This window comes from Aythya marila (assembly GCF_965140915.1).
Source record: "Aythya marila genome assembly, chromosome: 11".
In the NCBI taxonomy this organism is placed as follows: domain Eukaryota; kingdom Metazoa; phylum Chordata; class Aves; order Anseriformes; family Anatidae; genus Aythya; species Aythya marila.
The window spans coordinates 20,637,697-20,652,657 of NC_139052.1; the positions used below are offsets into that span (position 1 = coordinate 20,637,697).

The following is a 14,961-nucleotide window of genomic DNA, read 5'->3' on the forward strand; positions in this document are numbered from 1 at the left end:
AGTTGCATGGTTTGTTAATATATGCATATGTGCATCATTTTTTGCCTTAATGCAAATATTCTAATGGGTGGTAAATGCAAAATCAGCTAGATTTCTTTTTTTTTTTTTCTTTCTTAAAAAGGAAATCATATATTTTGAGGATAATTCTTTAGACTGATATAGATTGGTCTATAAAAATGTGCCCTATTTGTGCTTCATTTGAGTATTTAAAGTATCCATTATAGATAAGTTTGTGAAATTATAAAGTGATCAAGTGTGTTTTGCTTAGTTCTAAGAAAAGAAATGGAGCACAGCTCTTAAATCATCATGATTCTGTGCGTATTTTTAACATGAAAGACTAAATTATACGGGTGAGCAATTATTTAAATCATATTTCTTCAGAAATTTTTGGGTAGTATTTTTTCTTAAAAAAAAAAAAATCTAAAAAGCCTTCTCTGACTGCTGAAGAATATTAATTTCTCACATCTAACACTTAAATTTGTGGTCAGTTTATTTGTGTATGCAGAAAATTCTTATTTTCATTTAATAAAAAGATAGTTTGTTTTTTTTGTGTAGGAAGACACTTTGCTCTTTTTTTTTTTTTTTTTTTTTTTTTTTTTTTTGGACTGTCTTTCTGCACTGAGTGATGAGTTTTAGGTAAGCTGGTAAACTGCATTATCTCCATCCTTCTTTCAAAAGGTTGAACTGAGGGGACTCAAGCACTGCCCCCATCCCATGGGACGCTGATTTCCCCCTGCCACCGAGCACAAGCGTCTCAGAGCTGCTGTAACTGCACTAAAAGCTGCACGTCTTTAGGCAGTGACCAGCTCTGAACGCTTCCAGTTCTGGAGATAAAACAAAGGTTTGTTCAGCCGTGCTCTTTGTGGTTCTCCAGTCAAAATATGTCGATAGCAAAATGGTTTAGTGCCAGGATAAAAAGCGGCCAAATTTGGAGACAGTTTGAGGCCCCATCCCATAAAATTTTGCAGGTGTGTAATTTGACTAGAAAGTAGCTTGAATGGGTAGGAAGTGATAGGGAAGCAGCCTGAGCTGTGCTCTGAGTGTCTGTGGTGCTGGGCTCCTGTCTGCTGGCAGCTCCCAGCGCTGCGAAGGCTCCGGGCTCGGGGTTGCTTGGAGAGCCTGAGAGGGGAACCTCTGCAGGCAGGGAGGACAGAAGGGCTTTTTTGGAAGGGCTGACTTGTCAGACTTATTTTCATAAATTTATACAAGAAGTTTAACTCAAGAACTGAAATAAAACAGACTTCGGCTGGAATATCAGCTGGCTCGAAGGGGAGCAGGTAATCCAGCATCCCACCCCGTGCAGAGTCAGCTGTCTGACTGCAGTGTGTTAGGTTTTCTTCTTTATATTAAATTCTGTTCTTTTGGTAGCAGCCTGACCGTAAATTATTGTGTCACATCAGCACATTAGGTCTTTTCTAGTTGAGATGCCCACAGTATGTTTGTTCAGGGGAAGCACTGGGTATAAAGGGGGACTTGTGTCCGTAAGACCCAGCACGTACTTGAGGATGATTTATGTTTTACTCTACCCGCTGCTAGTAAACAGTTTCATGACCTTGGTGAATTTATCTGGGCTGTGAATTGACAGCTTCAGCTCGGTTCAGAACTTGCGCGTGGTTTCTGCTGGGGGCCCAGCAGGGAATGCTGCAAGTTCAGGCAAAATAAAACAGTTTGGGGGGAAATACTGCTGTCCTGGGACAGCGGGAGAGCAACCTCCTTGAAACGACACTGCCTCACAGGGAAGCTCGGCAGCACGCCGTATCCACAGCACCTATTTGTCAGCTCTCAATTGGGTTAAAATATTTGCACGTTTTCATGTGCTATTTTAAAATCTGTTTGCTGTAATCGTGTTTCGGCATCACTGCGAATTAAAGTTTTATCGTGGCTGAGGAAATAATTCTGTATGTGAATAACGATCCTGCCACGTCCCAGGGAGGTGTGTTTGGGGATGGTTTGGTACCTTGGAGGTGAGCTGAGCATCTAGATGATGCCAAATATAAAGGGATTCCCCAGGTCCTGGATCTCTTCACATCAATCAGCCCTGGCACAGCCCCGCGCTCACAGCGAGCTGTGCAGGAGGAGGCAGCGGGAAGTGCTTGGGGCCAAACAAAAATATATTTCAGCCTTTGGGGTGGATGCTGATCCCTGTACGTTTTGCCAGACTGCTGGCTCCTCTGCATTTCTCCCTGTTCTTCTAACCCCAACGTGTGGGGTGCGCGTCCCCGTGCCACCAAATGGTGATGGAGGGGTGACTCGGGATTGTGGGGCTCCCTGCCCCAAAGTATTCCCTGTTCCCTGCCCCAGATATTCCCAAATATTCCCTGTTCCCTGCTCCAATCCCCCCCTGCTCCCTCCGTGCCCGCTGGGCCCTGCCCCTCTCCCAGCAGCCAGAGGAGGGGAGCGCCAGTGCTTTACTACCTGGTCTCTGCTCCTGACATTCCCATGGCAACCTTCTCCCCGGTTTAGTCACAGTTTATTGCCTTACAAGCAGGATTTGTTCAGGAAGGAATAAGGGTGGCAGTATGAGGGAGACGCTTCCCCGGCTGTTCCTGACGGCCAGTGAATGGGGACCGAAGCGCGGGGGGAGGACGAGCTCCCCGTTGAATTGGGCAGGGTGAGTCCTTCCCGAGGTTAGGCTGCCTGATGGCACAAGGGGTGTAAAATAAAGGAAATTAACAGGAGAGCATCCGCCAGCTGCGATCGGCTGCGTTTAAACACCCTGCACACCAGAACGGTTGGGTTGTGGTCACAGGCCTGGTGATAAAGCTGGCTGTGAGCGTAACGCCGTGAGAATTAAAACCAAGTGAGGCAGTGGGGAGCCCTTCTGTGGGTCGTGGAAATGTAGCCAGAATGACAAAAAAAGCCCTTTTGGGAGGAGGTTTCCCAAAGCACCCCGTTCCCCCTTGCTCCTCCCGCAGGCTCCCAGCGCCATGAGCGCGGGCGAGGACGCGGCGTGGCTGCGCTGGGTGGCGAAGCAGTTCGAGAGCATCGCCGGGGCGGACAGGCAAATCCACCTGGAGGAGTTCAAAGCGGCTCTCAAGGTGAAGGAGGTGAGTGTCCCGCTGTGTGCAGGCAGGCTGAGCCCTCAGCTAAAAGGGATAAAAATAGGACGGCAAAGCTCGTGGTGTGGTGTGAGATGGAGAGAAAGGGACCTCCAAGTACTCTGCAGCAAGCAGGAACTGCAAAATGCCCCCCCAGCACCCCACATCTCAGCCTCCTCATTCCCAAGTTGGTCACTGTGCCACCATCACCCTGCAAAAATCTTCCTCTGTTCCTCCCTCCTGCTTTCAGTCCGCCACCATGAGCATTTGCTGGGCAATTCGCACTGCTGGCAGCGAGAGCTTTGTTGGCAGCACCAGGATTTGGGCTGTGCAGAGCATCCCACAGCTACCCAGAGCATTTTTCCTCCCCGCAGTCCTTCTTTGCTGAGCGGCTCTTTGCGCTCTTCGACTCGGACGGGAGTGGGACCATCAGCCTGGAGGAGCTGCTGAGCGCCCTGAGCCTGCTGGTGCACGGCAGCGAGACGGACAAGCTGAGGTTCCTCTTCCAGGTGTACGACGTAGATGGTAAGATGAGGAAAAAGAGAGAAAAAAAAACATTTTCTGAACGTGGTGATGATTGGCAGAGCAGCGCGGCTCTTTGGGCATCCGGGCATGGGCAGGGTTGTGGCTTTTGGGGAGATGTGGGGGGAGGTGGTGCTGGTGGTGCTGCTCACGCTGCATTTAGTGCCACCGTCCAGTCCCCTCCTGGGTCAAGCACAACTCGATAAAGGGGAGCTGGGTCTGTGCAGCTCCTTGTTAAAGGCAAGCATCTAGCTGGCACAGCGCTGCTGCCTTTGTCCTGCCGCGAAAATATCAAAAATCCACCTGAAAGACAGCAATTAACCGGCTCGTGTCAGGGTGTCCCTGGGTGTCACTTTTATCCTTGGCCATGGAGAGGTGCCAAGCGCGAGGTGGCAGCATCTGAATGGGAATTAATTTCGGGCTGGAATTTGCACCGATTCCCTTTTATCTGTGAGTGAATCGGCCTGACCCGGGCGGGAGCATCCTCCCAAAACTGGAGCTGGGTCTCAAAGCACCTACCACACTCGGGTCATTCGCTGCCTCCGTTTGCTGGACTTCCCCAGCGAGGGCACCTTAACGAGACCAGCAGACCCAGGAATCGATGGCACGTTGTTGGCACAGCTTCCCTGGGGAGCCCGCGAGCGAGGCAGGGAGGCGATTTCTGCATTAAGGCTGCTGGGGAGGTGAAGTTGGGTGATGTGGCTCTGGGGTGGCTCTCTCAGCCCGCCGGGTGCCTGCAGGCAGCGGTGCCATCGACCCGGCCGAGCTGCGCCTGGTGCTGCGGGCGTGCCTGCGGGAGAGCGCCGTGTCGCTGCCACCACCACGCCTGGACGACCTGGCCAGGGCGCTCTTTGAGGCCGCCGACAAGGACGGCAGCGGCTCCATCACCTTCGAGGAGCTGAGGGCAGAGCTGGAGGCTTTCCCGGGGGTGATGGAGAACCTGAGCATCAGGTACCGCGGGGCCGCGCCCTCCCCTTGTGAGAGGCTTTTTCCTCCTGCTCCAGCGTGGGGTTATGCTCCTGGTGGGTGCAGGGCTTGGATGGAGAATCAGTGCAGGGTTTGGGTGCAGGATGGGTGCTGGGATGGATGCGGGGATGGGTGCAGGGTTTGGGTGCCAGGAGCAGTGCCAGGACGGCGCTACGATGCGTAAAGGGTTCGGATGCAAGGCCGTGTGCGGACTGGTGCCCAGCTGGGTGCAGGGCTCAGATGCAGGCCTGGGGGCTTGCCTGGCCCCAGAACCACCCCAGTTCCCCGCTCCCCATCAAGGAGCAGCGTGCTGCCTTTCCCTGCAGTGCTGTGAGCTGGCTGAAACCCCCCCCACCCCCCGAGAGGAGCCGCCGGCCGCGCTACCTGACCGCGGCGTACTGGCACAACCACGGCAGCCAGCTCGCCTTCCTGGGGGGCTACACCAGCCTCAACCTCCTGCTCTTCACCCTGGCTGCCCTGCGGCACGCCAGCCTCGGCGGGTGGCTGGCGGTGGCCCGGGGCTGCGGGCAGTGCCTGAACTTCAACTGCGCCTTCATCGCGGTGAGCGCCGGGTCCTGGGTTTTGGGCGCGAGGTTTTGGGGACGTCCCCCCACCGCCCTCGCCATCCCCAGCTGCCCCCCTGCAGGTGCTGATGCTGCGGAGGTGCCTGAGCTGGCTGCGAGCCACCCCCGTGGCCCAGGTGCTGCCGCTGGACCACAGCGTGGGGCTCCACCAGCTCGTGGGCTACGTGGTGCTGGCGCTGGGTGCCGTGCACACGGGCGCGCACGTGGCCAACTTCAGTAAGTCGCAGCTCCTGGGTTGTTTCCATGCGCCCCGTTAGTCCTGGGGTGGGCTCCCCATCCTGCCCAGAGCCCGCTGCTGCTGGGGCAGGGGTGTCGTGCACAATACAGCTTGGGGGGGGGACACAGCCCTGCCAAAATCCACGGGACAGGGGGAACCCAGATGTAGAGAGCCTGAGAGAACCGAGCTAGGGGTGCCCTGCGCCTGCCAGCTCTGCGTCCTGCTCAGGTGGCAGCGTTGGGAATGGCTTTGGTGCTCCCCAGGGGAAGGAGAGGAGTATTCTCGGGTCCCCTGGGGGTGCCTACACCCCAGGGTGGGGTGCCCATGCAGGCAGGGTGCAGGCACCCGGAGCTGTGTCCGTGCGCTGGCTGCTGCCTCCCTCTAGCGGCTCTCCAAACGGGCAGCGCCGGAGCAAGGCTGGATCCTTCCCCGCATCCCTCCCTGCTCCCAGGGCCGGGTTTTGGGGTTTCTCTCTCTGCTCCGGGCTCGGTGGCGCCCAGCCCTGTACAAGTCCCACAGCAGGCCCTCGGTGGTTGCAGCCTGCCTGGAAAAATTGGCAGGAACTGCTCAAAGTCAGGGTTTTACTCTGTGTGCTCAATGCCACGGTGCCAAAACTCGCCCTTTGGGCAAAGTGCTGATTTGTCCACTGGGATTTGGGGTTTTGGGCACCTCAGCTCCCTTCAGTCCCTCATGGTGCCATTGCAGAGGGCTGGAGGGGAGAAAAGTGACATTACAAAATTCCTGAGCAACCCCACGGGGCTGTTCCTTAGCACAAAGCCACCCTCGTGTCCCAGTCACCATCAGGCTGGGTTTGGGTGTCCGTGCCCCATCCCAGCCCCGTGTCGCAGGCAGGCTGGCACAGCAGGACGGGCACCGTGCCCTCACCGAATTCCTCCTGATGGCACGTCCTGGCGGCGGGGGGCTCGGCGGCACAGCCTCGCAGACCGGGCTGGCTCTGCAGGGGCTGCTGGCTGCCATGCTCGCCTTCTCCAGCCCCTGCGTCCGCCGTGGAGGGCACTTCGAGGTGTGTACCCTGCTCGGGGAAACCCCAAAATGCTCCCACATGTGGCATGGGGATGGGGACCGGGCTGGGGTCCCCCCGCCTGGTGCCACCGCTGGCCTTGGTGCCCTGCCCGCAGGTCTTCTACTGGAGCCACCTCTCCTACGTCTCCGTCTGGGCCCTGCTCCTCCTGCACGCCCCCAATTTCTGGAAGTGGTTCGTGGTGCCCGGGGGCCTCTTCGTGCTGGAGAAGGCGGTGGGCCTGGTTGTCTCCCGTGCCGTGGGGCTGCGCATCGTGGAGGTCAACCTGCTGCCCTCCAAGGTCTGCAGCCCCCGTGCCACCCCCGGGCCCTCTGCTGCTGCTGGGGGAGACACCTGAGATACCCGAGGGCACCTCACAGCCTGGGGACAGGCAGGGTGCAAGTGATGTTTGTGGTCGTTCAATGCAGAAGGGAGAGGGGGGAATAAAAGATGAGGGGGGTGATGTGTCCAAAGTGTTTGCATGGTGGCTGGAGGGGCTGCGCTCGTCCATATGGGAAGGACAGAGCCCCACGTCCCCTCCCTGTGTGCACAGCAGTGCTGCTCTTCTGCCTTCAGAGGGATGGGTGAAATCCTCAGATTTTATATAAAAACAGATCGTCGGTTTATATGGAAAAGATGTGCTTGGGGGTTACTTGGTAGTGTCCAGGAATCCACGCTGCATTGGTGAATCTTTGTGGCAAAAGGCGAACGCCCTTTCTTCATTCTCCACTTTTTTTCTTTATTCATTTATTTCAAATTTTGTTGGCAAATCATTGCCAAGCCTTTGGCCTGGGGGGGTAGCCAATTCCCAGGCCTGACAGCTCGCTGCCCCCCACACCGCAGGTGACGCACCTCGTGGTCCAGCGCCCGCGCTCGTTCCGCTTCAGGCCCGGGGACTACGTCTACCTCAACGTCCCGGCCATCGCCGCCTACGAGTGGCACCCGTTCACCATCAGCAGCGCCCCCGAGCAGCAAGGTGCACCCAAATCCCACCTTGGGGTGCTCGTTTGGCACCGCGGGGACCTCCAGCCGGCCGGGTGGGTGGGTGGGTGACCCCCTGGTGCCGGCCGTGCCCGCGTGCCACCGGGTGCTGCTGCCCCGCAGGCACCATCTGGCTGCACGTGCGGGCGCGGGGGCAGTGGACCAGCCGGCTGCACGAGTACTGCAGGCACCCCGAGGTGCTGCAGCCCCGTGGGAACCTCCAAAGGGCGAGCTGGTGGCGCTGGGCGAAGGTTGGTGAGGATGGGGCTCTGCCCCAAGGTCCTGCCCCTGCGCGTCCCCGCACAGGGTGCAGCCCCCAGGCACAGCAGGCTGAGTGCTAAGTGCCCGGGGCATCTCAGCCAGGGATGCCTTTTCCCTTTTTTCTTTTTTCTTCTTTTTTCTTTCTTTTTTATTCTTTTTTTCTTTTTTTTTTTCCTTTTTTTTTTGGTTTTTTTTTTTTTGTTTTTTTTTTTCTTTTTCTTTTTTCTTTATTTTTCCTTTTTTCTTTTTTACTCCTATTCTTTATTTTTTTCTTTTTTCCTTTTTCTTTTTTCCTTTTTCACTTTTCCTTTTCCTTTTTCTTTTTCCTTTTTCCTTTTTTACTTTTTTTTCCTTTTTTGTCCTTTTCTTTCTTTTCTTTTTCTTTTTCTTTTTCTTTTTCTTTTTCTTTTTCTTTTCTTTTCTTTTCTTTTCTTTTCTTTTCTTTTCTTTTCTTTTCTTTTCTTTTCTTTTCTTTTCTTTTCTTTTCTTTTCTTTTATTTTTTATTTCTTTTTTTCCTTTTTTCTCCTTTTTCTCCCTTCTCCTTTTCTCCTTTTCTCCTTCTCCTTTTCTCCTTTTCTCCTTTTCATTTTTCTTTCTCTCTTTTCCCTTTTTCTTTTTTCCTTTTTGTTTTCGTTCTCCCTTCTCCCTCTCCCTTTCCCCATGCCATCACCTTGCAGGCAGCTCCCTGCACCAGGCCTGGCTCAGCAGGAGGCTCCGTGGCCACCGGTGGGGACGAAGCCATTGAGCTGACATCGTACAGAGCCACCGGGGCACCCGCTGCCCCCCAGGGGAGGCCGGACGAGGACCCTTCACCAGAGGTGGGAAGCACCGTAAGCACCGTCCCCATCCTCACCAACACATCCAAGCCCCCCCGAGGGGCAGGGCAGGGTCCCCTTGCTGTCACCTGGTGCTCACAGCCTGGCTGGCTTCGGGGTTTGGCCCAACCCTGGGGATGCTGAGAGGGAAAACTGCAGGGGCAGCATCCCCTGTGCTCGTCCCCCATCGCCCCATGCCCAGGGGCACTCAGCACCCCGTGCATTTGGTGCTGCCCCAAATGTTCCCTGGTTCATCCCTACTGGGTCCCACAGCCAAGGCACTTCCCAGCAGACAGGAGGAGCAACCCAGGGAAATGGGACACAACCCCATTTCTTCTTAAATTGGCCAAAACCTCTTAAAAAGCTGTTTTTAAGAGGGAAACTTCTCCCCGCCCCCAAAGTGGGAAATAAATCGTGCGAACGCCGTGGCGCTGGGAGCCACGTTGGGCAGCTTTTATCACCCGGTATGAGAAGCTCTCAGGATATTGATTCTGTCACAGCTGGGGGAGCAGGCAGTACAGATAACGAATTTATATGCACCGTTTTTAATGAGTTTCTCTCCCCGTTACTGTTGGGCCGTTATCTGTCCGAGTCTCCCCTCCTGCCACCAGGGCGATCGCCACCGCTGTAAACCTGTTGCCCGCTCCCTGCCTTTTTGGGGGATTTGGATAATTGCATTTTTAAGCAAAACTCAAAGGGATTGGGATCTGGATAACGTCTCACACCCATCTGGTGGGCCCCAAAGTGCCTTTTCCAGGCCCCTGCAGACCCCCAAACCAGGGGTTGCGGGTGGTGTTGGGGGGTTTCATGGGGCCGCCCGTGCTGAGCTTGGCTCCAACAGGGCCTGGGAGCGATGTGCACAGCCCCAATAAAGCAGAGCTCGCCTAACCCACCAAGCAGGGAGGAAAAACCCCAAAAGCAAGCCGAGGAGCCCCACTGACATAGCGCAGGGCTCTGGGAGCAGGCAGGAGGGGATGGTCACCTGCCCGCTGGTGACACCGCGCTCTGTACCCGCAGGTTTCCACGGGGCTGGGCGAGAGCCATCGGCTCTGCAGCATCAAGGTGAGGGATGTCCCGACCCATCCACAGCTCTGGGTGACCAGAAATGTGCTGGGGACCTGTGGCAGGGACCCCACGCGTGTGCCCAGCACCTCAAGTGTGTGCCCCTGTGTGTAGGGAGGGTCCTGCCTGGGGCTGAGCGTGCACCCGCGCTGCCGGGGGCTTTGCGCCCCTGGTTTAGGGCACGTGGGCTCCCTGGGTTTCTGCACGCCCGGCCTCTTTTCTCTCCCAGTGCTACATCGACGGCCCCTACGGGACCCCGACGCGCAGGATCTTCACCTCGGAGCACGCCGTGCTCATCGGGGCCGGCATCGGCATCACCCCCTTCGCCTCCATCCTGCAGAGCATCATGTACAGGTGGGGGCCGTGCCCAGAGCTCGGGCTGCTTTGGGTTCCTCCCCCTCCTAAACTGTGGGCACAGGACCCAAAAGGTGGGTCCCCATCCGGTGTTAACCTTCACCCTGTGGGGATTCAGGCTGGGCGCTTGCTGTGGGGCTGTGGGGTGGGGTGCTTGGGGTCTCTGTGCTGTTTGTGGGGTGTGAGGGATGCCGGGGGGGCTGCAGGGCTGTGCCACCCGTGCAGGTACCGCCTGAGAAAGCAGAGCCACGACTATAAGCAGTGTGAGAGCCTGCGGGGCGAGGACATGACGCTCAGGAAGGTGTGAGCGGGCTGGGGGCACGCGGGAGGAGGGTTGGCACCGGGGATGTGGGGGCTGCAGTCGGCCCCCGTGCTGCCAACGGGCCCCGAAACGGGGTCCGCATCCTTCCAGGTCGACTTCATCTGGATAAACCGGGACCAGAAGCACTTTGAGTGGTTTGTCAGCCTGCTGGCGAAGCTGGAGCTGGAGCAGGATGAGCAGGAGCCGGGAGGTGAGCGGGAGGCGAGGGGGGCACCGGCACAGCCCCCTCTTCCCGGGGCGCTCGGCACCGTCCCGAGCCCCGGTTCCCCTGCGAGGCACAGGGAGGTTCCTGGAGCTGCACCTCTACCTGACGGCCGCCCTGGGCAAGAGCGACGTGAGGGCCGTGGGGCTGCAGCTGGCCCTGGACCTGCTGGCCGCCAAGGAGCACAAGGACTCCATCACGGGGCTGCGCGCCAGGACGCAGCCCGGCCGCCCCGACTGGAGCAAGGCGAGGGCTGGCGCGGGGCGGCCGCTTCGTGCCGGGCACCGAAAGTGGCACGCAAGGATCCTGAGCCCTTCCCCTTCTTCTCCTCCTTCCCTCGCCCTAGGTGTTTGGCAAGGTGGCCGAGGAGAGGAAGGGGAAGGTGCAGGTCTTCTTCTGCGGCTCTCCGGCGTTGGCCAAGGTCGTCAGAGCGCACTGCGAGCGCTTCGGCTTCCGCTTCTTCAAGGAAAACTTCTGATGTGGGGGACGCTGGGGGCACCCGCTGCCATTCAAGGCATCCTCCTGCGGCAGCTCCGTGTCCCCCGGAGCACCCTCGGTGGGTTTTTTTTGGGGGGTAGGACCCGTGTCCCAGCGCTTTTGGGGATGGAGGAGCGCGCCGGAGGAGCGGTGCCCACAGGAGGGCACTGCAGCCTCGCCAACCGCACGGCTCGGCCCCGGCCCCCCCTCGGCACCCCCGGGCCTGGAGGCAGCGCAGGGTACGGGGGGGGCTCGGCACCCACCGCCCCCTGCCCGCAGCACACGCTGGGTTTTGCCTCTTCGTGCCCTTTTGGGTGGAAAAGGAGCGATTTGAGGGGTGCCCCGTGCGGCAGCGGGTGGGTGACTTCCAGACCCCCCAGCACCGAACGTGGTTGGGGGCTGGTGAAGCCCCTTCAGGGCTGCCCACGGGGCCCCACGGCGCCTCCAAACAAAACCCGTGTGTCCCCTGCCAGGTTTGTGCTTTTATGGTCTGCCTGTGCAATGCGCTGCTGTTTCTGTGGATGGAAAAAAAAAATAATAATATATAGTAATTTAGACAAAACACTCATTTCAGGGTAAAGTTACCCGTGGGGATGTGGGGAGACCTCCCTCTCTCCTGCTTTTTGGGGATGTTCTGGCCCAGATTCAGTGCCCCAACCCCACGCCGGAGCCCATCCATCCCACCCCAGCCCTGGATTTGGGGCGGTGCAGGTTTGGCAGTCTGGTGCCCCTCGTCCTGCCCATCAGCAGGATGTCCCCGCAGCACCCGCAGGAGGCTCCAGCTGTGTGAGGTGGGAGGTTTTCCCTTCCCCAAGGTGTCCCCAGGGCTGTGGCTCAGCACCTTCACTCTGGGGGACCCCATCACTGCCCCTCAGTCCGGAAATGGTTCGGGGTGCAGCAAGGAGCTGGGCGACGCAGCTGACTCCAGCCATAGCACGAAATCGGGAGCCAGAGAGGAGAAATCATTTGACGTGAGGGCCCTGACATAAACTTGATGGCTGAATCCACTTCAGACAGCGTGATAAGTGGGCTGGCTAACGATTCCTGCTGGGTTATGGCCAGTGCTGGCACGTGATGGATGCCAGCAGCAGGGAGCTCTGGGCGCCCTGCGAAAGCGCAGCGCCAGGTGATGATCCCCAAGCCAGGAGTCAATTTTCCTTAACCTCGGCTAACGCAGCTTTCTTGCCTCCTTGATTAGCAGGAGGATGGAAGTGTAATGAGCTCTCCCGCTGGTGCCAGCTCGGGGAAGGAGGCCCCTTCCCCCCCCACCCCGTGGGGTCCCCCTGACACCGTGCAGCGCAGCCCCGGCTCGCTCTGCCTCCTCGGGGAGGTTTTTGCCACCCACATCTCCCTGCCCTCTCCCCAGCCATATCCGAGGAAACCAAAGCCCCGCTGCCCCCAGCAGCGCTTCCCCAGCTGCATTTCCAGCGCTGTGCCCCCCGTTACGTGCCCTGCAGTCCTGGGGATGTGCTGGGGCAGCGTGGCATCCCCCAGGCTCGGCTTTGGGACCGTGGGCTTAATTCCAAGCACACCGGTGCGGTGAGCAAGAGCTGCTTTTTCTGCGCTTTTACCATAATTAGGGACTTTGCTAGAGGTCTGTGCTGTGAAGCAGAGCCTGGGTGTGACCCCAAGGCTGCCTTGGTGCAGGTTGGGGCATTTTGGCAGCACCCCGATGGCCCCGCGCCTCGCCGAGGGGGCTGCGTCAGCGGGGGGTGATGTCAGCTCCTGCTCCCAACATCCAGGGAAAATTAGGGCAGCTGCAGCCTCCTGGGGCTGGCGAGGGAAAAAACAACCCTCTGCAGAGGGAGCCGGGGTCTTTCAGGGATGCCTTTCAGCTCATCTCCCCGATCGTGTGCACGCAGCTCCGCTGCCACGCAGCCGTTTCCAAAGATGCCAGAAAAACAAACAAACAAACAAACAAAAAAAACACAACGTGGCTGTATGTGGCAGCATCATGTGGCTACGGAAAACACACTCGTCTCAATCATAAAGAAGAGTTAATTACATCTCCCCGCTCTCCCCATGCATTGAAGCAATTATAAACAGAACGAATCATTGCGAGTGCTGATAACCGTCCTCCTGCCCCCTCCCCGCTGCATGGCAGGGCACTACAAGCACGCCCGTGCTCGAAGCAGCTCACAAAAAGCAAGTTCAGCTCTCTTGGAAGATGGGGACACCTGGGTTGCCCTGAGGAGATCGTGGGGACACGAGGCAAAGTGCAGAGAAAGCCCCCCGGGTGCAAAGCTGGATGGGGCGCACGCGCTGCGACTGGCAGCCCTCCCGCGGGCGCACGCAGGGGCCTTTTGCAGCTGTGCAGATGGAATTTGGAGAGGGAATTTGGGGGCTGCACGACGGAGCTGGCAGCGTGCACCCCAAAAATCAGCCTGGCCGAGCAGACGGCGGGGATGCGCTCTCGGAGGGGGCTGGAGGCAGCATCAAGGTCACTGCTGCCAGGCTGCCTGCTGAGCTGCTCCCGTCCCAGCCCCGGCGATGAAAAATTAATGAATTCCTTCCCCTTCCATCCACAGAAGCTCTGCCAGCTGCCATTTTCCCCGTGTCTCTGGCTCGTCAGATGTTTCCTTTGGAGCCGAGGGAGAAATGATTAAAAGATGGGCGAGGTGGGGAGGGGGGCAGCTGCCACCCCCGGTGCTGAGCCCTGGTGCCGCTGCTCCAACGGGGTGCAGAGCTGGGGAAAGGGCCCCGTGCGGTGGCTGCAGGTGGCTCCTTGGCCAAACCAGCTCAGTTTTGGGATGGTTCCCAACGCCAGCGATGCCACTCGGAGCCTGGGGTCTGCTTTGTTTCGTGGTTTTTTGTTTTTTTTTTTGTGTTAAAGCAACAGGAGGCTGCGGGTCGGGAGCTGGGGAGGCAGGGCGTGAGGGTAGCTAATCACGCACCGCCTGATTAATGCCTTCCCCTGGCTGCCTTCATTATTGTGATTACACTCTGGCGGTAGCGTAGCAACAGCTAATTGTTGGTTGGATGCAACGAGCATAATTCCCCATATTAAAATTTTATTAAGACGTAATTGCATTCGTCTTGCAGCACTGGATGCTTCAAAGGCGCCGGGGCGCGGCAGCGGCGCTCCTCGCCTCTGTGCTGCCCCTTCGGAGCCTGGAGGACGTGGGGTTGGGGGGGGCACCGGGATTTGGGGGCAAAAACTCATGGGGAGGAAGGATTAGGGCTGTGGGTCCAATCCCCCGTGGCTGTTTTGCATTTATTTGCCCGGGCGAGCTCCTCGTGGGGAGATCACAGCTTGGGGGCGGCACGGAGAGCTTCTGGTGCCAAACCTCCAGTACGAATCCTGGCACTTTGAGGGATAAAAATGGGATTTTGGGGAGGGGGTGAAGCGCTGTGATACCTCAGCAGGCAGCTGCCCTCGGCACAACCTGTTGGTAAAGGAACCACAGCAGGAGCTGGCGGCCACCAAAAGCCCTTCGCAGCCGGGGCCGTGCCCCCGCTCCTCGAAACCCAGGGAGGGAAACCTTAAAGGAACTGTGTTTATTAACAGCGCGATCACATTTGGCATATTCCATCACTAAGTGGCCCTGGTACGTAGATATTATTCACTTAAGTAATCAATCACTGCCAACAAATTACAGGATACAGGGAACGAAATTAGCAAAATGAACTATGGATGTAAAATTCATTTGAAATTCAATTTAGGAGCAACATTAGCTTTCAATTAGTCTGCCCAACTGTTTGAGCATCATTTTGTCTATCAGATTTTTATATAAATGTAATTAACCTTTGCTGTTAAATTGTTGTTGATTTCATTGATATAATTATTATGCGGCTCCCAATATTTTGCTCGGCTGACATCTCGTTAGCTGCTGGCTTCCAATTAGGGCCGGTGGTGATTTCTGGGCCCACATGTGGGGCGATGGTGCTCGAAACCATTTTGGTGGCTGTGGTTTTGGTGGTGCTGGTGGTGTTTTTGGTGTTGTTTCTTTTGGTGGTGGCTCCGGTGGGGTGGGAGCATTTCTTTTTCGTGCCATCTCTCGCCGTTTCCAGCCCCCCAGCCAGCTGGCAGCGAGCCCTCAGCACTCTGCCCCTCAGCACTGCAGTAAGAGCAGGAAATTTGGGGCTTTTCTCTCTCCCACCTTCCCCTTTTTTGCTGATACAAAACCCGATTTCTCCT

The 14,961-nt window shown here is 57.1% G+C and overlaps 1 protein-coding gene across 1 annotated transcript; it reads left to right on the forward strand.

The window, feature by feature from the left end:
• Positions 1–2,927: 2,927 nt before the first annotated feature.
• On the forward strand, positions 2,928–10,824 carry LOC309882267 (NADPH oxidase 5-like; the record flags this gene model as incomplete). The annotated part of the gene is made up of 16 exons (XM_082769172.1): positions 2,928–3,047; positions 3,413–3,563; positions 4,301–4,511; positions 4,853–5,087; positions 5,173–5,326; positions 6,176–6,351; positions 6,467–6,649; positions 7,192–7,324; positions 7,453–7,580; positions 8,269–8,409; positions 9,424–9,468; positions 9,698–9,822; positions 10,048–10,123; positions 10,235–10,334; positions 10,426–10,592; positions 10,693–10,824. The coding sequence occupies 16 exons, from the start codon at positions 2,928–2,930 to the stop codon at positions 10,822–10,824; spliced, it is 2,277 nt and encodes a 758-aa protein (XP_082625298.1).
• Between the last annotated feature and the right edge of the window lie 4,137 nt (positions 10,825–14,961).